General features: G+C 45.3%; 1 protein-coding gene across 1 annotated transcript in view; it reads left to right on the top strand.

Moving 5' to 3' along the window:
• Positions 1 to 23,180, top strand: part of atrnl1b (attractin-like 1b) — a 135,084-nt gene that overhangs the window by 19,792 nt on the left and 92,112 nt on the right. Inside the window, 10 exon segments of the mRNA XM_042083986.1 lie at positions 4,082 to 4,290; positions 5,486 to 5,660; positions 7,551 to 7,638; positions 12,056 to 12,314; positions 13,702 to 13,894; positions 14,722 to 14,876; positions 15,494 to 15,578; positions 16,721 to 16,932; positions 21,645 to 21,763; positions 22,254 to 22,386. Of these exon segments, the coding sequence (XP_041939920.1) occupies positions 4,082 to 4,290; positions 5,486 to 5,660; positions 7,551 to 7,638; positions 12,056 to 12,314; positions 13,702 to 13,894; positions 14,722 to 14,876; positions 15,494 to 15,578; positions 16,721 to 16,932; positions 21,645 to 21,763; positions 22,254 to 22,386 (1,628 nt within the window).

Genomic DNA, 23,180 nt, shown 5'->3' with positions numbered 1-23,180 from the left:
TTTGAGATTAATGTGACCAGGTGTGATTAGGCTATCTGTCTTTCCCATTGGAATCAATGATATAATGTTAACTTGTTTTCCGCTAAAATGGGGCGTGATGCAGATTAAATGTAGCCTATCTTTATGATGATGCACCTTTAGTAGGCTACGTAAAGGCATGCTGCACACACTTGTTTGGGCTTACGTGCCGGCCAAAAAGTAGATTCGTATAATAAACACCAATGCAGTTCTGAACTCCCGGTCAGCTGAATGGTGTTTTAAATTGCTGTGGAAACCGATGCCGACATGTGTGCGATGGACTCTGCTTTCGACATTCATTTACTGTAGGCTAGATTAGATTCCATTTTTTTCAATACAACTCTGCACACCAGCATCGCACTTTCCCGCCGTGTAAATTACTATTCAGTTATATTTGGTCGACGCCGCTCCAAAAAATCCATTGTTCATCCAGTGTTTGCGTGTTAAAAACTTTGGCGCTGATGTGTGTGGCAAGTGACAGTGCACAATAGACTGTAGGCCTATAAAATGGCAGTGCACTCATGTCGAAAAGTTCCTTATTTTCAACTGAACTCAAAGATAATGAATATAGTATTTTATGTTTGTTATGCTCTTTATTAGCTATATTTCTGAAGAATATATTGTGTTGCTTCAGGTCTGCTGCACATCTTTTGAAATTTGATTTGAAATAATCAAATAGACCTATGTCTTAAAGTTAAGTTAATGAAGTAGCTAACTTGCTTTGCTTTCATTTGAATCCTAATCAAGATACACAATATAGTTGCTTTATATTGTTAACATGGACTCCTGTGATTAATCGTAAAATTTTTTAATCGTTTGACAGCACTAGAGAAGACATGTATATTATGGTTATACATGATGACGAATAAAGAGTATTGTATTGATCTTGTTTTGTTGTTGTTTGTCCTGAACAAAAATAGGCTAAATATGATTAAAGACAATAAATTACAAAACAGCAGCATAAAGCCCTTAATTGTCTCGTTATAGCCTACACCATGGGTCTCCAACACTCTCAACCCATCATAGCAGCCCCCTTTTGAGCTAGCCAGAGGCTGAAGCAGTAAGCCTATGCTACTACATTTAAACAGAATTGTTGCCGCGAGGCATTCCAGCCTACGAATTTAAGTTAAGAAGTAGACCTACACCATGCATAATTAAAAAATAACTCAACTTAGGCTACACAATAAGGTTTCCATTACAGCGCACATTCAATCAATCAGTCTCGCAATAAACAGCTGGAAATTCCGACACTTTTTCAACATGAAACCTCACAGTGAGCCATCAAATACCCACTATATTTAAGTGCCTATCAGTCTCAACATTTAGATATATAATAAAACAGTCCTAAAGTAAATTGAATCTCAAACCAATCCGAAAATCGTCTGCTTTTGATAGCCTGGTATGCCGCTCCAAACGAAACACGCGTCTCACAATAAAACGCACAATGTAAGAAATAAAGCTCTGCCTCACATACAATCCTGCCCCAAACATACCAGCCTAAGCCTAAGTAAATAGCAGACCCCGGACATAATTTGAGAATTTACGGCAATCATACATGGACGCCTGGCGATGCTCTGGCCGTCTGTGCCTCTGACTCCGCTGCCTCATTTGGATGGTAATTCGACAGGTGAGCGCGAAAATTGGATGTTGTGGATGCGTAGGCCTAAGTAAACTGTTTTTTTCAGAGTCCGCAGACTATTCTCTTTAAGGGTTTCTTTACCATCTGCGGTGTACAACCCAAAGTATTTCCAAACACCACATTTTAGATGAGTTGGGGACGTAATTGTCTGCTCAGGCTGGCCGTTCTGTGCGTTATCTTTCATTTTCGAAACAGGGTGGCTATTGAGGGCTCTGGCTAGAATAGGCTACGTTTAGAGCACCCGCTATGAGATGGCAAACAATAAAATAAAAAACAAACTAATCATAGACTGTAAAAATGCGCTACACATGGCACTAAAAACCGAATAGTTTATTTATAGTTCGACTACGGCTATTTCACATCATGTTCGAATGCATTTGCAGCAGGAGGATGGTAGGCAGACTGCTCTTCGTTAGAACCGCTGTTATCCAATGAAATTAAGTTGCGCTTCAGGGCGACTCCATGCGCGTTCCCGAGCAACTTTTTCTTTTTCTTGTTACGTGGCAAGCCATGTATGTGGATTATCGCCAACCTTTTACTGGAGGACGACTCTCTTTTCCAATAAAAATCGATGTTGGTCCATGCGTCATTTCCTGCTTTGGAACTTGGCGCATGGTCAGAACCGACTGGCGCTGGATCCGAACCTCAGTGTTCAATATGGCTTTGACTATGAATTGGCCGGATTTACTAGCCTAGCCTCCACCATTCATTTGTATGGAGGGCGGGACTTAGTCACTCTCTCCAGTTATATATAATACCTCCATGGTACACACAGTGAGGTGAAGCACACACTAATCCCGGCGCAGTGAGCTGCCTGCATCAACAGCGGCGCTCGGGGAGCAATGAGGGGTTAGGTGCCTTGCTCAAGGGCACTTCAACCTACTGGTCGGGGTTCGAACCGGCAACCCTCCGGTTACAGGTCTAAAGTGCTAACCAGTAGGCCACGGCTGCCCACATAGGCCACGGCTGCCCACAATATTTTGAATATGGGTATGAGTCTGAAGTTGCCTTGATTCTAGATAAGCACTTAGTTTTGATCTTCCATCTTTGTTCCCAAACAGGATGATCAGTCTCAGCTCAGTCTTCTCCGTTTTTAGTTAGAGAAAATTCTGTGGCATCCAATCATTTATTTTTTCAAGGCACAGACATAGTGGTTCAATGTGACTCAGATCATCTGGTGAGAAAGCAAGGTATATCTGAGTATCGTCTGCGTAGCTATGGTAAGATATCTTGTATTCTTGAAGGATTTGGCCAAGGGGGAGCATGTATAGGTTAAATAAAAGTAGCCCAAAAATGGATACCTGGGGGACTCCATATGACATAGCAGTTTTCGCTGAGACATACTGTAGGTACTAATAGAGACAAAGTATTCTCTGTGTTCTAGGTAGGACTTAAACCATCTAAGGGCACTGCCAGAAAGCCCAACACAGTTCTCTAATCTTTTTTAGTAGATGATTAACAAGACACTTTGTGAAGTCCATATTGTGTACCTCTGCAGACAACATTTTCTCTCTTGGATTTCTTTCTCGTATTACTGTAATGCAAGAAATAAGCAAATCATTTATTCTGTGTTTGCTTTGTGAGGTCTTCCATCAACTAACATTTCTGCTCCAGACTCTAATTATGTGAGGAGGTAGAGCTAATCTCCTCCTGCAGATTCATTGAGCAACTTAGCCTCCCTCCATTTACATAAGGGAGGCTAGTTCATTCCGTTCACCAGGTACATATTACATGGAAATACGAAAGACATTCTTTTTCTCTCTCTTTCTCGCTCCCTCCCTCGGTCTCTCTCTCTTTCCCTTGCTATTTCCATCCCCTCCGTATGTCTCATTTTCTCCCTCCGTAACCCTTGTTCTCCTTACCCGACACGCTCTGTTTGCTATCTCATGGAGCCGACGCTGCGTCCTGGGCGCCCCCCTCTTCCCCCCTTAATTCGGGGCATAATCACCACGCCGCATTAGTCTGGCCTGATCCCCTCTCCCTGGAGAGGCCGTATTTTACCCCGACAGCGCTCACAAAGCCCACCGCCGCCGTAGTCCCCCTCATTACAGCCTTGCCTCCACGCCGGCCGCCTCTTATCGGAGCACTCGTACATCTTGGTCTTGCTCTCTCTCGCTCTCACTCTCTTATACTCTCTCTCTCTCTCTACACCTCCTGCTCTCTTCTCTGGTTCCCTTGTTCTTCTCTTATCATGGTATATGTCTCTGGTCTTGTTGTCTGTTTCTTTCTCTTGCCTTTTTTACTCATGTCTTTTTTTTTTCTTTTTTTTTGTCTCTCTATCTTACTCTTCCTTGTTTTTCTTTTTGTCTTCTCTCAGTCTCCCTACTTAATCACTCCTCTTTTTTTTGTACTCTCCAAGTTGTCTCAGCCTTTTCCTTTTAACCTGTTAACGTCTCTCTCGTTCTCTTTCACGACCCTGTGCAGAATCAACTCGTGTCCGAACAACTGCTCGGGCCACGGCAAGTGCACGACGGGCAACTCCATCGCCAGCCGCGTGTACTGCGAGTGCGACGAGTACTGGAAGGGCGAGGCCTGCAACATCCCTTACTGCCGCAACAATTGTGGCAGCCCCGACCATGGCTACTGCGACCTGACCGGCGAGAAGCTCTGCGTTTGCAACGAGAGCTGGCAAGGTAGTGGCCACACACACACAAACATATACACACGCGCACACACACACACACACACACACACACACACACACACACACACACACACAAACACTCTCTCTCTCATTCACTCATTCACTCACCCATTCTCACACTCATACAGCAGCTTTCCATCTTCCATACATGTCTTGTTCTCCATACCTGTTCTTTTGTTCTTCTCTTTCTTCATCACCTTTGCTCTTATTCTGTCGCCACCCCCCATCTCCTGTCACGTCTCGTGATCCATCTTTGTCTTCTAGTCAGTCTCATTCTGTCCATCTTCCTTCTACTCTCCTTTATCTCCTTGTCATTCTCTGTCAATCCTTCACTTCATCCGGTTTGTTGCTTTGATCCGTCTTTAGCTTGACACCTCTCCCTTAAGCTGTGCTACAGTCCTTTTCAACGGACAGCCTATCTCATGTCTATGGGGCAACATCCTGACATCTGCTAGGGTGCCCCTGAAGGCTTAAAGTCTTTTTTAGTGCACGCACTGTCGCCATCTTGTGGTTATACCGCAATACTGCAGCTGCCGCTCAGCATTGAGGCACTGTAGTAGTGCTGAGGGCCAAAGTGACTGAGTGTTAACATCGCAATTAACCCCCACTGGAGGTTCTGACACCACACTGTCCTATAGTGTTGCTGGAGCAAGAGTGTGTGTGTGTATGGGTGTGTGTATGTGTATGGGGGTGTGTGTGTGTGTGTGTGTGTGTGCATGTGCATGCCTGTGGGGAGCATGGCTAATGAAAGCCAGTCAATTATAGGGAACGTGTGAATATGCTGCTGTTGTCACGGCGATCAGCCGAGGGTGGTGAAGCACTGTCATTTGTTTCGCTGAGTGTCGCCAGGAGGCTGTCAGGAAACAACACGAGGTCAAGCGGTCGCTCGTGAATCACAGACTAAATATCAGTCATCTCACTACCTTTCTATACCTCTCTATCTCTCTCTCTCTCTCTCCCTCTCCCGCTTGCTCTCCTATTCTCTCTGTTTCTCTGCATTCCCGCTCATTTGTCCTTCAGTGCTGTTATTTCAGTAATTCTCCCTCTTACTCTCAATCTTTCACCCTTCACACTGTTAGCTGATGCTCATTTGTTATCATGTACCTATTTTTTTTCTTAATCTGCTCTATTTTTTACTTTGTCCTCTATCTCCTTTCATCCCTCTCTCCCTCCTCCCTGCCCAGGTCCAGATTGTTCTCTGACCGTCCCGTCCACGGAGTCCTACTGGTTCATGCCAAGCGTGAAGCCCTTCGGGACGTCGTTGGGCCGGGCGTCCCACAAGGCTGTGGTGCAGGAAAAGGTCATGTGGGTAGTGGGCGGCTACACCTTCAACTACAGCTCCTTCCAGATGATCCTCAAGTGAGTCTGCGGTATAATTTAGGGCACGTGGTTCTCTTTTCTGTCAAGTTTACCAAACGTTAACCAAATGTTTTCCTTGAAAACATTTCCCGGTCCACTAGATGGCGCTGTGGGGCACACAAATAGGCCCCAGCCCAGTGTTTGAGAAACACTGATTTAGGGCATGTGGTTCTTTCTTCTGTCAAGTTTACTCAACGTTAACCAGTGGTGTAGCCATCATTCTTGGATTACCTGACAAACGGAAGAAAGAAAGAGACGTTAATAGGATTAAAGTGTAGTGTTCTCCTTCAGAGAACCAAAGTGAGATTGATAACCGTTACATTTTGCGCAAGTCCTGAGCGTCAGGCCCACCAAAGCTAAAGCGCTAAACACATTTCCCCTCCCCTCCCTTCCCCTCCTCTCCCTCTCCACTCCCTCCCGCTTCACCCACACCCTCACACATCTGGCTTCACTCATTAGCCATTTCGTACCGTCCAGGAGGTGTGTGCAGTTTTTTAGAGAGCCAGATGGTTCTGTCTGCAAAGTGCCAGGGAGGAGCAAGGAGACTTTTTGTTTCAGAACTTCTTTCCTTCTCGGATTCTCCTCGGTTCCTCCTCCAGGGCGCTAGTGCTAATGATTTATCTGCAAGTCACCCCAAGGTCACACATAGGCGGCTAAACTCAATCAGCGGCCTCAGGGGATTTTTTTGGCTGGGCCTTTGTGCTGATATCAACAAAGAGAGAGAATTCATATCTGCTGGGTTTGATATCGTTGGCTGCTTCTGTCGCAGCTGGGCTTCAGCAGACAGGGAATGAGGATCTGAAGGCAAAACATGGGCTGTGGCTTTTCAAACTTCACAACAACCGCCCAGCCACTGAGAGCTTTGGTTAAATCTGACATTTTTAAAATGTGAACATTAGCAAATTTCACATTAGCATGTTTAATATGTTAGCATGGTGAACATGCTAAAACATGTCAAAATCAAAATGTGAAATGCTATGCTAGTTGAAAGGGGCTCTTTTAACTTGCGTGCCATGACGCAGCAGTGCTCCCCCGGGTTTTCCCCAGAGGGCTGCTGGCCCTGGCAGCTCTTCCTCTGGATGTCCTGTCCTCAGGAGGGGGTGGTCCTCCATACTCCAGCACCTCAGATTGACTGCTCCCTGGGCTCCTCCGTACTCTTTTAGTCTTCTGCCAGTTATTTTTCTGAAGTCCCCTCTTGGGTTCATCTCGGGAATGGCCTGCCCTATGACTCAAGCCGCTGTTGACTCAAGCCGCTGTTGCGCTCCATAGAGGAGGCGGAATTCGTGAATCTGTTGATTTTTCAGTATGTTATGCGCCCTATGCATCTTTATCACCGGAATCAGAAGGATCAAGAGCACAAGAGCGCACATCAGGCTAGCACTTTTTAAGTTATGTGAGTGGACACAAACACAGACAGATGGACAGACCCTGTGGTGTACAGTAGTCTAGTTAGCTGTAGTGGGTATACTGTGATGTAGTCTAGTTAGCTGTTGTGGGTATACTGTGATCAACCCCAAATGTTAATACGTATCCTTGCCTATTTTAAGTGGGTATACTGAGATGGTAATGCTTTTTACGTGGGTATACTGCGTAGTCCTGCGTATCACGTAGACTACACCACTGGACGGACCTGATTACAATACCCTCCTCCAAGGGTAATAATGTTCTGTCCTCACATGCTATTTGCCATATAAAAAGCAGTGAAATTAGCTTGTAGCTCTGTTCTTTTGTCAGGTTTGAAGTGTTATGTGTTTCTCAGGATTGGATGTGACAGAAGAGTTGACGTGTCTGTGCTTATGTGTGGTTGCCGTGTCTGTGCTTGTGTGTGGTTGCCGTGTCTGTGCTTGTGTGTGGTTGACGTGTCTGTGCTTGTGTGTGGTCTTTCCGCAGCTATAATCTGGAGAGTGGCATCTGGAACACCGTGCCCATCAGTAGCGGACCCCTGCCGAGATACGGACACTCCCTCGCCCTCTACCAGGTATAGGGCTGCACGGTTTGGTGAAAGTCATATTGCGATTATTGGGACATATTGCGATTGCAATTGTGATGTAACAAACAAATGGGTTAATGTGTATAACTGAAAAAGAAAAATTCACACACTAGAGATAATTTTTATGATTTTTTTTTTTCATAACCCAAACATACACTACCAGTCAAAAGTTGGATCACTTAGAAATTTCCATTTCATTCCATTATAGACAGAATACCAGCTGATATCAATTGCATTGTTTCTTTTAATCAGGGCAGCAGTTTTCAGATTGCCTAATGTGCTTACATAATTGCAAAAGGGTTCTCCAATGTTTTCTCAGTTAGCCTTTTAAAATTATATGAGATTAGTAAACAGAATGTGCCTTTGGAACATTGGATGAATGGCAATGTAGATATTGCATTAAAGATCAGCCATTTCTTTCTGGAACTGTCGAGAACGCTTTTGCAATTATGTAAGCACATAATGCAATCTGAAAACTGCTGCCCTGATTAAAAAAACAGTGCAACTGATCTCAGCTGGTATTCCGTCTATAATAGAATGGAATGGACATTTCTAAGTGACCCCAAACCCCCAAGGAGTTTTACCTCCATATTCCAGCTATCAGTTTATAGGTTCTTTGCCAAAAACACCAGCATATTCACCTTGTCTGGTATTAGACATGAGCGATGAGCTGATACAACATTACCGACTGTGCTAAAAGCTCTCTCGGATGCATAAACCTCGAGTAAAGGTATTGAGAGAAAAAGTTTTGCGACTGTAGCTGGCACCTTTTGTCCAGTTGCTGATCATTTTCTGAAATCCTTGCTTGCTAATGGTGTACGGAGGGTTTAAATCCTAAATATCGCCGGATGACAGATGTCTCATTTGTCCTGGCCACTAGTTCAGGGTCAACCTGCGGATTAGCTTCCATCTCCCTTCTTCTTCCACTTCTGCACATCGGGTAGTCATGTAACCATTTCCTGTACGTGTTTTACAGCCTACATGCCACATTGGATATTCGGAAATTCTCACCTCCGATAGAGGAATAATGACTTGAACACAAAGTCGGGTCAGATTTTTTTGCTTGGACACTTGTGAGGAAGTCTTGTGCTACGTCACTATCATATTCTCCAACCATGGCGGCCTCCCATGCAACAATACATGAGGTGAACCTCACCCTCATTGCAAATAGGCAAATAGTTAATTCATCACAAAATTAACACTAAAGATAGAAACACTCGCCCGAGACATTTTCCTTCTTGCTCAACCATAGTAAGCAGTTTTAATAACTTATTTATGCGTTTTCTGTATTCCGAGCTGATCTGATGAATACACTTTTTTCGGAGGTCGGGATTTTAAAAGTCGGGTCCTACTAGTTTATGGCCAGCATGAAGGCAGTAATTGAGACTGATTGGTCATCTACACGTCATGACTTTAGAGAGGAACAGTTTGGACACAAAAAGAAAATATTTTTTCTCCTTCACACGCACAATGTTTATTTAATTAAATTGCAACATTTTGCGGTTACATAATTGCACAGGCTCAAATCGCGATTGCGATTCGATAAATCGTGTAGCACTAACCAGGTCACGGGCACAACACGCTCCTCAAGACAAAATAACGTTCGGGACGGCAGCGGTACCCTTTAGACATTATGATGGCATAAGTGGAAAGGAAGCACTGAAATATCCATCCAAATCTAACACACATTGCACATCATTGAACACACTCTTTCACTTTTTCTCTGTGTACAGAACTATGGAGTCAGACACTTGGTGGACATAATTGGTGTCAAGTGGTTGGGTTCAGTAGGCAAGAATATGGTCTTCTATACCACAGATGATTCTGTAGGCTGCAGGTGAAATTATCCTAGCGTCTGAAAGCTCATAATTGGCCTGTGCATAGTTTAGTTTGGGGAAAGATGGCTGCTCAGCAGTTCATGTGTCAGGGGACCTGTGAAGTCATTTGCAAAGCTAGCTGAATTAGCATGTCATCTCGCATATAATGGACTGCTGACAGTGCTGCTGCCGACTTGAATTGGCATTGAATGTGGAGACTAACTGCACACTCTCCAGCAGAAATGTGACATCCTACTCCCTGAAGGCACAATTGAACAGCCGTTTAATGTCTGATTTCCAGGTCAGAGTCTTACGTACTGTAGGCCCTCTCTGCAAATAGAGCTGACATTGTTGGAGTGTGGATAACAATACAAGAGGCAAGCAATGTGACAAGCAGCATTTCCTGGTATAGATTTAATTGATTTTATGGTTAGTGCTGTGTTATGTGTTAATGTTATGATAAGAGAGACATGCTAGCTGTTTGTACTGGTATGTAATGTAAACAAAAAGAATGGTTGGTTTGAGTGCCCAGGGTTGCAGAAGCAAGTCATGCATATAGCTTATTGGAGTACAAAAAGTCCCTATGGTCGCATGCAAGGGGCTTTGGTGAATCAATTGATTTTCCTGTATTGAACTGTGGTGGATCACTGTGTTGAGGTTGAAATGGGTAGAATTTCCCCTGAAGACAAAAATAACATGAGTCAGGACTTTCAAGCAATGCTATTTAATGGGAAACGGTAGGAAAAGTAGCTCTCCAAATATCCCAGCAATATCTTTGCTTTGTTTGTGTGTTTGTTTAAACCCACAAAGGGAGAGTTACTCATTCACTGGTAGTTAATCCAAAGATTTATTCCAGTCATTTCACATATTCCCCAAAGACAATACCTCTCATAAATAAGCCACTTTTCTTTCTTGTAAAAGCTCGTAAAGCTCTGAACTGTTTGAATCAGGACTTCAATGTATTCACAATCCCTAGTAATCTGCTAGGTCCTAGTAATCACTTTGCCAGTATTGACGCTAAGCAAACTCAAATTTGCAAATGAGTTGTTAGCATCTTTCTTGAACAGATGTGATGGCCATTGGCTACTAGATGTAACAGCACTTCTGTATTCGGTCTCCTATTAGCAACTTTACTGATAGTGGCCAGTTTGTGATGTGGCGTCCCCTGTTTGGCACTACTAAGGGGAGCAGAGCAAACAAGTGCTAATGACTTTCCCATTGAGTCCTTCATGTGTTGCAGGGGAAAATGTCCCTGGGACAGTGTGTGCCAGCCCAGCAGTGACTGTTCCACATCACACACACACACACACACACACACACACAGACACACACACACACACACACAGAGACAAAAGAGACAATCTGCCTCTCGCTGCCGGCGGGCAGGCAGCTGACCAGTCAAAGCGGGGGACGCGTGCCCAGAGAGCCCCTCGTTTACCTGCGTGTCCCGCCAGCAATTAGCCGCTCATTCAGAACTGATCTGAAACACCCTCACATCACAAATCCTCTCAGGAGAGGACTTGGAACAAACAAGGGGCGGCTGGCAGCCACCGGCGCGTTATCCCCCACACAAACCCCTTCAGGCCTGGCCAATTAGCACCAAAATGGGGAGGGAACATGGGGCTGGTGATGGTGGGGAGGGGTGGTGGACAATTGATAAGTAAAATCATACTTGTTAGATGAGCTTTGGATGAGATTACCACTGGGACAACATATTTGGGCGTCCCATAGGGAAGGGTGGAGTGTGCTGTGTTTGTTTGGACAGCAGGTGGCAGACTTGAGCCGGGAACGAGCCGGCTGCTTTTTTTCTGCGGCTCTTGAGTGTTGTGCCGTGCCGTTATCGTCTCCTGTTCACTTGTCATTGGGGTTTTCCTGTCTTCGGCTGCGTCTTCATAAATATTTATGTATTTACTCTCAAGTGTGCCCGCTACATGCTATGTTTCATATTCATGCTGTGCGCAATCAATGTTTAATTGACTGAATAATACTCGGTCACGGGACCCAGTTCTCAGTTGTTTTTGCCAAAGCCGGGTCATCCTTGTTTTGAAGCAATGTGCCTGCAAAGCCCTGAGGACAATTAATGCAAGCCCTTCTTATTCCTCTTGTGTTGTCACAGTCAGTCAGCACAGTATAATTAAGCACATCTTCTCTCTCTCTCTCTCTCTCTCTCTCTCTCTCTCTCTTTCTCTCTTATGCTCTCTATCTCTCACTCTTTCTCTCTGCAAATCTGCCCTTCCTCTTCATGTTCAACATAACCATGGCCCAACATAATCCCTCTCTTGCTTCCTCTGTCTCTCCAACTGTTGTTATACATCTTTGACTTCTGGTTTCCTTTAATCTTTCATTCCCTCTCTCTTCTCTTTGTACCCCTAATCCTTCTCTTTTCTCTTCTTTCTCTCTCTCTCGGTCTCTCTGGTCAGCTGGTATTTTGTCTGCGTTCTTTTCTTTTGATTTTGGATTTTTGGAGCTGGTAATACGTACATATTGTCTTGTTTTGTGTTTTAGGTGATATAAAGTAAAGGGCTATTCACAATTCTTGTCTTTCTTTCTCTCTTTTTCCCTCCCTCTCTTTCTCCCTCCGTCTTCAGGATGACATCTACATGTTTGGCGGGAAGTTGGAGATGGGCGCGGGCAACGTGACGGACGAGCTGTGGGTCTTCAACATTCCGAGCCGGACGTGGTCGCAGAGGTCGCCGGCCACGCAAGCGCACACGGGCCAGGTGTTCGCCGTGGAGGGCCACTCGGCCCACGTGGTCGAGCTGGACAACGGCGACCCGGTCATGGTGGTCATCTTCGGCTACTCGTCCATCTACAGTTACATCAGCAACGTGCAGGAGTACAACATCAGTGAGTGTGGGCTTAAGCTTTGGTGCAGTGTGGCTCACTTGAGGGCTCGTTCGGGGTTCAGATGTGCGGGGGAGGGAAGGCTAAAGGGCCCCCCCCGAATCCCCAATAGTCTATCCACAGTGAGCTACGCCGGTGCAGTCGCTGATCTTAGTTAACGTGCCTCTGCAGTATTTTGCACTTAGACTGGCCACGGTGCTGAGGCGGCATTATTTTGCCATCTGTTATGATGGATAGGGGATAACGGCAAACCTTTTTAACACGTCACCTTTACACAATTTCTAATTTATCTCACGCAACAGAAACCTAAATAATACTCTTGCCGAGCCACAACATTCATTCTGAAGTCAGGATATGTAAATTGAGCTTGTTTTGCAACCAGAACAGTTTATACAGTTTATGTATTTCACTGACAGACTGTTATCCTTTGGATTTTCATGAGAAACAAACACAGGGCAGCCATATTGTCATCTGAACACTAGATGGCGCAGCAGCTCTAATATGATGTGGATAGTGTCTAAGTGAAAACTCAGTGCAGTGTTTGGGGTTGGGTAGTTGGGGAGGGGAGGGGTGAGGAGTCAATTGAAAGCAGGGCTAAGCTGAAGTGGTTGTCAGGAGGGATTGTTTTTAACCTTGACCACCGATCTCTGGACCTCACTATGATTGCTTACCGCTCATCTTTCTTTCTCTTCACCTCTTGTGTTTCTCTCTCATGTTTCTCTCTCTCTCTCTCGTTGTCTCTCTTGTTGTGTGAGTCACAGGCTTAAGGAGGACTCATGCTCTTATGTAAATAATAGCTTTTTAAAAGAGACCATTTTAGTGGAGGACGGGAAAGGATTTTTTTTTTTCCAAGAGGGCAAAGAATCTCGTTTAACTGTGGCCTGGAATAGCAGTATTACCAAGTGCCCACAAGTGGTTTCAGAGGACTTCAACCTCTGTAAATAAAACGTGGAACCAATCTGTAAGCTTTGAGCTGGAGGACTGCATCTACTAATATGCTCTGGGCCCTCATGTGCATTTTAAGTGGTTGTGAACCATAAGATTAGCACGTAACGGTAGCTGCTTTGAGCGAAATGGAACATCACATCACGTTAAAAGTTGCCAACGTACTGTTGGTCCATGAGTACGTGTTATGATTTCTGAGTTTCTAAAATATAACTATAAAATATAAATTGTTCTCGGAGGCCATGATTGTGATTTGTCTATGTGATTATGATTTGCAACGGGAATTGTAATGTTGTTTTAAAATGATGATTGGTGTGTTTATATTCTCAAGTGCACATGTGTGGCGTAAGAGTGAGTTGTAATGTATGACTTCATCCATCTTTCTCTTTCTCTATCTCTCCCTCTCTATCTATCCATCCATCATCATCCATGGCTTTTTCTTCAGGGACAAATGAGTGGCATATCCCCGAGACTCGAGGGGCGATTTCTCTGGGTGGCTATGGCCACAGCAGCGTGTACGACCCGGGCAGCAAGTGCGTGTTCGTCCACGGCGGCTACAAGTCCCTGCCCAACAAGAACAATAACAAATACGGCCTGGTGGACGACCTGTACCGCTACGAAGTCCCCACGCGCACGTGGTAAGCTCCGACACACTGATGGATGCTGCTGGGAGCTCACACACACGCACGCGCACAGATACACACACACACACGCACACACAGATACACACGCACACACGCACGCACACACGCACACACGCACGCACAGATACACACACACACACACACACACACACACGCACGCGCACGCACACGCACGCGCGCGCGCACACACGCGCGCACGCACAGATACACACACACACACACACGCACGCGCACACACACACACACACACACACAAAATCTGAGCACATACATACTGGAAATCTGGGACACAGTCAGCCTCACTGAGTGTTCTCACAAACATTAAGTTGGAAATTGCAAACACAGACAAAACCCTGACAGAAAGATACACAATCTTATACATACATACATACACACACACACACACACACACACACACACACACACACACACACACACACACACAATTACATATGGTGTTACTGTGGAGACACAGATGTGCACATCATTTGAACACAAGCTGACAACAAACATATGCAGATTCCGACAGCATAGTAGATACTAATAGACAAACACAGATTTAAAAAGCATTTGTTGCTAAGACACACCAGAACACCAAGCTGAAAACTGCAGCACAATTATTGTGTGAACCAGTTCAAAGGCAGGCCACACTGAAATTATTTTTTTCCTAAATATATGATGTACCATTCCAATACAAAATTGATTGCCCATGAATTTGTTTTAAGACCTGTACATAAGTAGTTCTCTAGTGTTTTTTGTGTTTATGTTTGTGTTTTTGTGTTTTGTTTTTGTTCACTTTTTTTTTTTCCGGCCCGTTCCAGGACGATCCTGAAGGAGAGCTTATATCCCCGCTACCTGCACTCCTCCGTTCTCCTGGGCGGAACCCTCCTCATCTTCGGTGGTAACACCCACAACGACACATCGCTGAGCAACGGCGCCAAGTGCTTCTCCACCGACTTCCTGGCGTACGACATCGGTATGCCACGCAACTCTTCTGTCCTGTCACCCCCCCCCATTTTCCCATGTCTCCTCGAAATCCGTGGGTGGTCCCTCGGTGAAATGTTTGTTTGTCGTAATGTCAAGCTGGCATGAAGGTCGACCGAGAGTACCCATATCATCTTACTGTTAGGCTTAAACGAGTGGGTGTTCCCCTCCACAACATCTGTTTTTCAGAAGGCTGCGTTAAAGGCAAGAGAGCAGCTTTGTGTTTGTCATTTAACCTTGAGAAGTGATTAAAGTGAGTTTAGTTTCAGACAAAAAAAAAAAGAAAGAAGGAAAATGAGAACTAAACAAGCAACCCATACAGAGTCTGTGGACTAGTGTTAGCATGTAATCAGGGCATTACATCCTGAAGTGGTTTGGCTGTTATATGTTTTTTGATGTTCATGTTCAATGCCGTGTGCAAATTCCTGACTGTTAAGGGAAGTCATGTCGCCTTGAGTAATTCAAGCAGTGTGTGTTTCTCTGTGACTGTTGTGGTTGCTTGGGAGGAGAGGGATTTGACTAAGCAGGGCAATGCAGGGTAATGCCCAAAGGCAGCTTCTGACTGGGCTGTTGACAGCATCTCACCCTCGTCCTCTCTTCTCTTTTCAGCTTGTGATGAGTGGAAGGTCCTTCCTAAACCAAATCTCCATCGTGATGTGAACCGCTTTGGACACACAGCTGTAACCAGCAATGGGTGAGTGACTGACACACACGCACACACACACACGCACACATGCACACACGCACACACGCACACATGCACACACGCACACATGCACACAGACACACACACACGCCTGTGTTTTCCATTAGTGCCAATTTCCTGAGCTGAGGAAACTGTGACTCCATGCATATGCCTTTGTTTCCTCCGTCATTTTGATGTTAATAGTTTCTGTATTATTTTAATTCTTTATCAACCTTCCCAGGGAGTGCAATTGAAAATGAGCCTTTTGTCTCAATGTGGCATAGACAGTAGACAGTATTGTTAATTAGTGTGCATTGTTACTGATAAAAAAGTGTCTCAAAACCAAACAAAGCTAAATATTATAAAAAACCTTCAACTTTATTTTTATGTTCCGTAAGACAATGGACAGGGCTTTTTTTCCACAAGTCTGTTCTTCTAAGGCTTGCCAACCAATCATTGTGATCAACTAATCGTTAAGTCTGAGATTAATGGGATTAATTGTTTAAGCCCTCCACCGTGTCTCTTTGATTAATAGAATCAATTGTCTTAACGCTGCACAGGAGTCGTACCGGTAACTCCTCAAGAAATGACCTCCAAACTGAAGAAAGCACCCTTTAATTTAATCTGACCAGGGCTTGTTTCCCAGACAAGGATTAAGACTGATCTCGGACAAATTGGTTCTGAATGTGGAACTAATATTGCACCTAGTTAGTTCTGGACCTCCCTGTCGGAGAACTGGGCCCATTGCAATGCTAAGTGAATGCAAATATATTGCGGGTGCACGCTGTGCATGGTAAATATACAACTGAGGGGAAAAGTGGGGTGGATGTGATGTCTTAGCCCGACAATTAGCCACTGTTCACTTTGCAGCCTCTGTGTCTTATCACATTTGGGGAGAGCTGCATGGCCAGCTAAATAGAGAAGGGTTCTATTGAACCACACTTTAGAGAAACCTCGAAAGCCTCTTTCTTCGCTCTTCTACAGGAAATGGTCTCGTGGGTTACCTTTTTTATTATTTAGGTTAAAGTGGAATGGACATTGCAGTACTCCAAAAAGAGGCGTCATGCTCTTAGCAATGAGAGCTCCTTAACTACCGCCCAAATAATAGGGCTAACCGTGTTAACAACTCTGCTCTGACCCTCGCCCTCCAGGTCCATGTATGTGTTTGGGGGCTTCTCCAGCGTGCTCCTGAATGACGTCCTCGTCTACCGGCCGCCCAATTGCGAGGCCTTCGTGGACGAGAAGCGCTGCGTGGCGGCCGGCCCTGGGGTCCGCTGCGTCTGGGTCCATAGCCGCTGCGTGTCCTGGGCGCCGGGCCCCTTCAACGGCACCATGGACGCCCCCTTCTGCCCTCTGAAACCCGGTAAGGAGCTTTACGCCTCCAGTTAACCGTTGCCTGCCCAAGGTGACCGTGTATTTATGAGGGATGGATAGCAGTTAACATTAGCTCATAGGACTCATAAGACACACTGTGAAACACAGTACAACATAGGACCTTGGGGACCCCTCAATTGAAGGGGAAAAAAATCAAGGAATTCTCAAGGGGTATGTTGATTAGATTTTTTTTTTTTTTATGCCTGTGAAGAGTCCATTTCCATTTTTCTTTTTAAAATTACAGTGTTTCACAGTATCAGGGATAGCAGAATACTTTTAAAATGAAGACACATCTAAGTCTTATTTCGGGGATTTCCCAGTCTCTTAGTGATGCCAGTCGTGATCCGGCTCTCGCTGACAGATATTTAGGTCACCGCAAAGTTGTATGGAATGGCAGCCTGTGCAGCGAAGGTGACAGAGCCCTGAATTAGCACTCCCAGTGGTATAGAGCAGGTGGAGTCGCTCCATAACAAAGGACGGGCTCAGTCAGATGGAACCGCAGTGAGGAGGAGACTCACTAAATCTCATCCCCAGCGGTCTCTGCGTCGCACCCCATGAATAAGTGGGTGTGTTTCAGCTAAGACTCACTCTTTCACAGAGCAAGTTTGACTAGTTTGAAATGCAGGAAATGTAATGCATTTTTCAGGTTATATTTTTGGGGGGCTTTTTTAGCCTTTATAGATAGATAGATAGATAGATAGATAGATAGATATTGTATTGATCCCCAAGGGGAAATTCAAGACAGGATTGCGAAGATCAGCTGGGAACTGAGTGGGAGAGAAATGGGGAGTGGGCTCGGGATGTGACCTCAGGCCGGATTCAAACCTGGCTCTCTGTGGGCACTGCACCAGTGTATGTGCAGGGCTGGACCGGGACAAAAAAATTGGCCTGGCATATTTAGCCCCAGCGGCCCTCCAATCGGCCGGGCACACCCACTAATACACAATCCTGGCAGTGTCCTAAAAAATCTATCTATCTATGGAACTAAGTGCCGTGGAGCACTGCAAGTGGATAAGTGGTACTCACTCACTTGTTTTCTGACTCAGGCTAAGGAGCACATTATCTCCATATTTAAGTATAAATACAATTATCAAAAAAGAGGCTCTGCTAGAATTCAAAGTATTATTCAAATGATTCAATACATTTCAACTATAGGCCTACAGTGCTCAATTGATAGCAGCACCAAACCATTACTGTATGTGTGAAGAGTTACTCACAGGTTGTAGTAGACCTAACTGTAATTTATAACCTTAATCATTTATGATCTTAACAGTTTCCACTACACATTGGACAATTTAAACATTACACAAAATAAATATAGGACGTTCTTGCCTGTTGCTGGAAATGATTATTTCCTGTATACTACCTACATTGCTGGTACATTTTACAACGGTAGATTTGATCCTTTTGATGTCTTTCAATATCTTATGTAGAGCTTAGTTACCTTGTGCATGGAAATTACTTTTTGTAGCCTAGTCTACATTAGTCTTTTCGCCCCTCTTTACCAAGGGAACTCTTCCCTGACAGCAAAAAAGTTGATTCGACGTAGTGTTTTCTAAGCACTACGACGCTAAAACAATGATCACTCGCGCTGTTGATTCAACATTGAACTTTGGTCGTCTGACTGAAACCGACTAATCTGACCAACAGTCAACGTTGATTCGACACACCTTTGCCATCTGAGTTAACAGCAAGTCATTCGTTTAGCAAACTCATTACCATCCTCTTATCTTCTTGAAATGAATAACCTGTAGTCATTATCACCATTGTCAGCATGGCATGGCATGGCATGTCACACAGACCTGCTCCTTCCCTGTGAGTCATTGTTAATCATGAAGTTACATAGTTGCCGCAACTACACTCTCTTCCAGCTGCTCACTGTCCCTCTGCACTGTAAGAGGCACTGCTTACCTCTCCTCCTTCAAGTTCAACCTGTTGCTGACACAGGCTCCTTGCCATATTGGATACATTTGTGTTGTTTTTGCACAATTGGCACCACCGGCCTTTACCCGCCCCAATTTCTACAGTACGTGTACTTTGTTTATCCATTTTGATGTGCTCACAGACTTTTGTCTCTGTGCCCAAATGGAAGTGGTAGGGCCTGACGAGAGCTGTTTTGGGCCGATCGTTGGCCAAACAAATTATATTATATTCCAGTGGCCCTAGGGTGCGTTGGCTCACCGGGAAAAAGCCCAGTGTGTCAGATGGCCAATCCGCCCCTGCGTATTTAGTATGGGATGCAGACTGCTGAACTAAAGCTCTCCCCCCGAAACAGGGAGTCTTGGCAAAATGTATTTTGGTATTCGAGCTTGACAGCCAATCAAATGACACCCCTCTATCCCCTCAGTGCTGTCACAATGTGCTCTTAGACTGCAGCTCTAAGGTTACACTTGGGATTCTTTTTTTACATGCGCAGGCATTCCACACAAGCTTCTCATTCACTATTATGATACACAAACACATTTTAAACCAAGAGGGCAGAGCCCAACTGGGAGAACAGGTGAGAAGGCGGTGAGGTGTGACTGTGATATTAAGAGTGTGCAACAACGGATTGAATGAATAATATGAAGGTACTGGGGGGTCTACTTTTCCGCCTCGCTGAAATCCCAACGTGTCATGTTGCCACCCAGTTACTCCCTCCCTCTGTCTCTCCCTCGTTCTCTCTCCCTCTCTCTCCCTTTCCCTCTCCCTCTCCCTCTCTCTCCCTCTCTCTTTCGGGGGGAGGAGAGGAGGGGGTCTCTGGGAAGGCATCCCCAACAAGTTGGCTGTGGAGAGTGGATTGTTTCCCAGAGTTGTCTGCCCTGCTGGGCACTGCCAAGCCCTGTTTGATCTTCATCCGCCTTTCAAAACCCAGCCAGGAAAGCGCTAGGCAAGCGGAGTGTGATCCCTCTCGCACACACACACACACGCTGTGTAAACTCCTGCTCAACTTGTTCAGTCTACTGTATGTGTGCGTGTCTACCTCATGTAACCACATTGCGAAAAAAAAAGGCCTACAGCTTCAGCATTATAGGATTTAAAAAATTAAAACCGGAAGGGCTGCGCATTGCATCATGGGAAATTTCCTCACCAAAGGCCAACGGCTCTTTTGTAAGTAAGAGTGTGTGTGTGTGTGTGTGTGTGTGTGTGTGTGTGTGTGTTTGTAATAAAGAGAAAGAAGTCAGGGAAAAAATGATCCCTCTCCATCTCTGTCAAAGAAACTGCAGCGAAGGCAAAACGTAGTATCACAGAAAGCAAAGGATGGAGAGAATAAGGGAGAGGGAGTGCAAGGGACGTGTTAATTATTGAGTAAAGTGCCATCTCCTTATCATTTTGGAGGGAGGGTGGGGGGGGTGAGGGTGGTTGGACTGAGGAGACGGGGCGGCACTCCCGTTCCTTGCATAACTCCCCTTGCTTTGAAGTCTTGTTGATTAGCGGTAAAGCGGCAACAGGGAGAGTATTTGGAGGGCAACGCGCTTCCTCGTCTCCCTGCGTCCTACTTTGCCTTTGAATGAGCCTTTATGGAGGGGTGGAACAAGGAGACTGATTCATTGAGGGCCCAATCTGGTTTGGTCCAGATGCTCTCTGGGCTGCCTATTATTTATCAGGACAGTCCGATTTCTTCCAAAATGGAGGGTTATTGGAGAGTCCTTTCAGTGCACTGACTACATGTGTAGAGGTGTGGTATTGTAAAGAGTGCTTCATTCAGTCTGTGTGATTAAGAGTGCAGACGAGTTTCAGAGCACATAGAGTGCCCTTTATAGAAAGGCGCTATGATGTTTTAATGATTCACAAAAAGTTTCTTGCCTTCAAGTTAAATGTTTTTTAACATTTGAGTAGTTGTGTTTGAGTTGAAGGGTAAATGTTTTGATAGCCTTTTGCCTTGGAGTTAAGTAAGATACTGGTTGTGTGTGTGTGTGTGTGTGTGTGTGTGTGGAGATAAGCACACAAACACACACACCCAACAATTTAATAAAAGGAGTTTTGTCTGTCAAATTCTATTAGAGCTTATTTGGGCATTTGGTCGGCTGATTCTTTTTTGCCTGATTCAATTCCGCCCTTAATGAATCATGGCCTAGGGTGGCTTTCATTTCAGGTCATGAGCAGTAATCTGCTTTGCACCTTGTTGTCTTCTAATGGGGAGGGGGAGAACACATAGAGCCAATGCAATTGTAGGTGTGACCTGTTTATCGGCAAGCTAAATTTCATTATGGCGTTCCTATTTAATTGTTGATTTAAATGATTTCAGGTAAGTGCTGGGTAAACTCATGTTAATGGGTGAAGATGTGCTTCACACAAGCCGTAAGCTGGACAGGGAATGTGGCAAATGAAAAGCAAACAGTAGACGATTTGTCATGTTATGGTTTTATCAGTTTTGGGCCCATGTGGATAGATGCACGTGGATCATGTAGATCACTTGCTCTCGTACTGTAATTATGCATATTTTACTTTCCTCCTGATTAAACTCTTTTTTTTTTTCCCCTACCCCACCTCTCATCTCTATCCTTTCTTCACCCTCCCTTCCTCTCTCTCTCTCTGCCACTATCTTAATTTCCTCCTCCATTCTCTCTCTCCTCCCCTCTTTCTCTCTTCACCTCTCTATCTCTCTCTCTTTCTATCACCAACGCTATCCTAATTTCCTCCTCCATTCTCTCTCCTCCCCTCTTTGTCTCTTCACCTCTATCTCTCTCTCTCCCTCTCTATCCCTCTCTCCTCCCCCAGCCCCCATTGACGAGCGCTGCTATCGTTTCTCGGACTGTGCCAGCTGCACCTCCAACACCAATGGCTGCCAGTGGTGCGACGACAAGAAGTGCATCTCGGCCGGGAGCAACTGCTCAGTGGTGAGTGAGGCGCCCCAAGTCCAGCCAACGAACCCCCATATACTGTAGACCCAGTGGGCCATATGGACCTGCATTACATTGGCATTTCTCATTCTGGTAGACCAATGGGAGCATGGTTAGGCTTTCACTCTTCAGTTAAAGCAACACTATGTAAGAAGTTGGTATTTAGCCCCTTTTTCAATGTTTTGGGTACCCATTTAGTGCAAAGACAACTGATTTTTGAGTCAGTGTGTCATCAAAATGAGTCGGTGTGTCATCAAAATGAGTAATTATTTTAAGGTAAAAGACCTACATAGGTCTTTAAGCCCATCACTGAAATGTTACCCTGTAGTGCCATAGTTCGGAAAGGCACCTTTTGTTTTCTGGCTCTGTGTGTGTGTGTGTGTGTGTGTGTGTGTGTGTGTGTGTGTGTGTGTGTGTGTGTGTGTGTGTGTGTGGTGTGTGTGCGTGGTGCCACTGGCTCAGCCCTTTCTCTCCATTGCCCTCTCAGCCGGTGAAGAACTTTACGCGCTGCACTTTGAGGAACGAGCAGATCTGCGCCAAGCTGGTCAACTGCAAGAGCTGCTCCCTCAACCGCAACTGCCAATGGGATGCCCAGCAGCAGGAGTGCCACGCCCTGCCAGGTGAGTGGAGCGACGCTATTGGCTGACTGTGTGTGTGTGTGTGTGTGTGTGTGGGGGGCGGCAATGCCAGTCTCCTTGTCTGTCAATAAGCCTGAGCTCCACCATAGCAACCCCAGTCTTTTGTTCTGACTTGTGGAGTCTGATCAAGTGTCAAAGCTGACGTGGTTCAGGGCAGGGCATCTCAGTCACACCTTACAAAGAAAGCTCTGCCTAGACTCCTGACAGGCAGAGGGACGCTACGAAGGGCTAGTTCTGATTTGAATGGTTTTGAACAGCCGCCTGTAAGAGCCTCGCTGTGCTCTACGTGACCTTGTGTTGTGTTTCGTCCTTGCAGTTATTTTGATATTTTATGAAAGTTTGGTTTGTGTTCCATTTGATTCCTTCCATCTTTTTTTGTTGTACCTTTTTTGGCTTGTGTGTGTGTGTGTGTGTGTGTGTGTGTTTGCGTGTGTTTGCGTTTGTGTTTGCTTGTGTGTGTGTGAGAGTTAGCGGAGGATGCCAACACTCCATCCATAATTCAATTCATGAATCACTTCCCCCCCGAGGCGGTGTGGCTACTCAGAACTGGATATCCGGCCCTCGCGTGTGATCTATTTTTGATGCTCATGACAGAGGCTACACACACACACACACGCTCACTCACTCACACAAACTTGTCTTCCGTCAACTGAGATGGAAGTGGGTCAGGTAGGATTGTTTTCTTGCTGGGCCAAGGCAAATGGCGCAGCTCTGTTAGAGAGTGAAGTTCTGGCAGACTGCGATGATCCAAGACAGAGTCTGTTGTTTTCCAAATC

This window comes from Alosa sapidissima, chromosome 24 (assembly GCF_018492685.1).
Source record: "Alosa sapidissima isolate fAloSap1 chromosome 24, fAloSap1.pri, whole genome shotgun sequence".
Lineage (NCBI taxonomy): Eukaryota > Metazoa > Chordata > Actinopteri > Clupeiformes > Clupeidae > Alosa > Alosa sapidissima.
The sequence above is the reverse complement of the archived record's forward strand: the minus strand, read 5'-3'. Positions and strand labels throughout refer to the sequence as shown.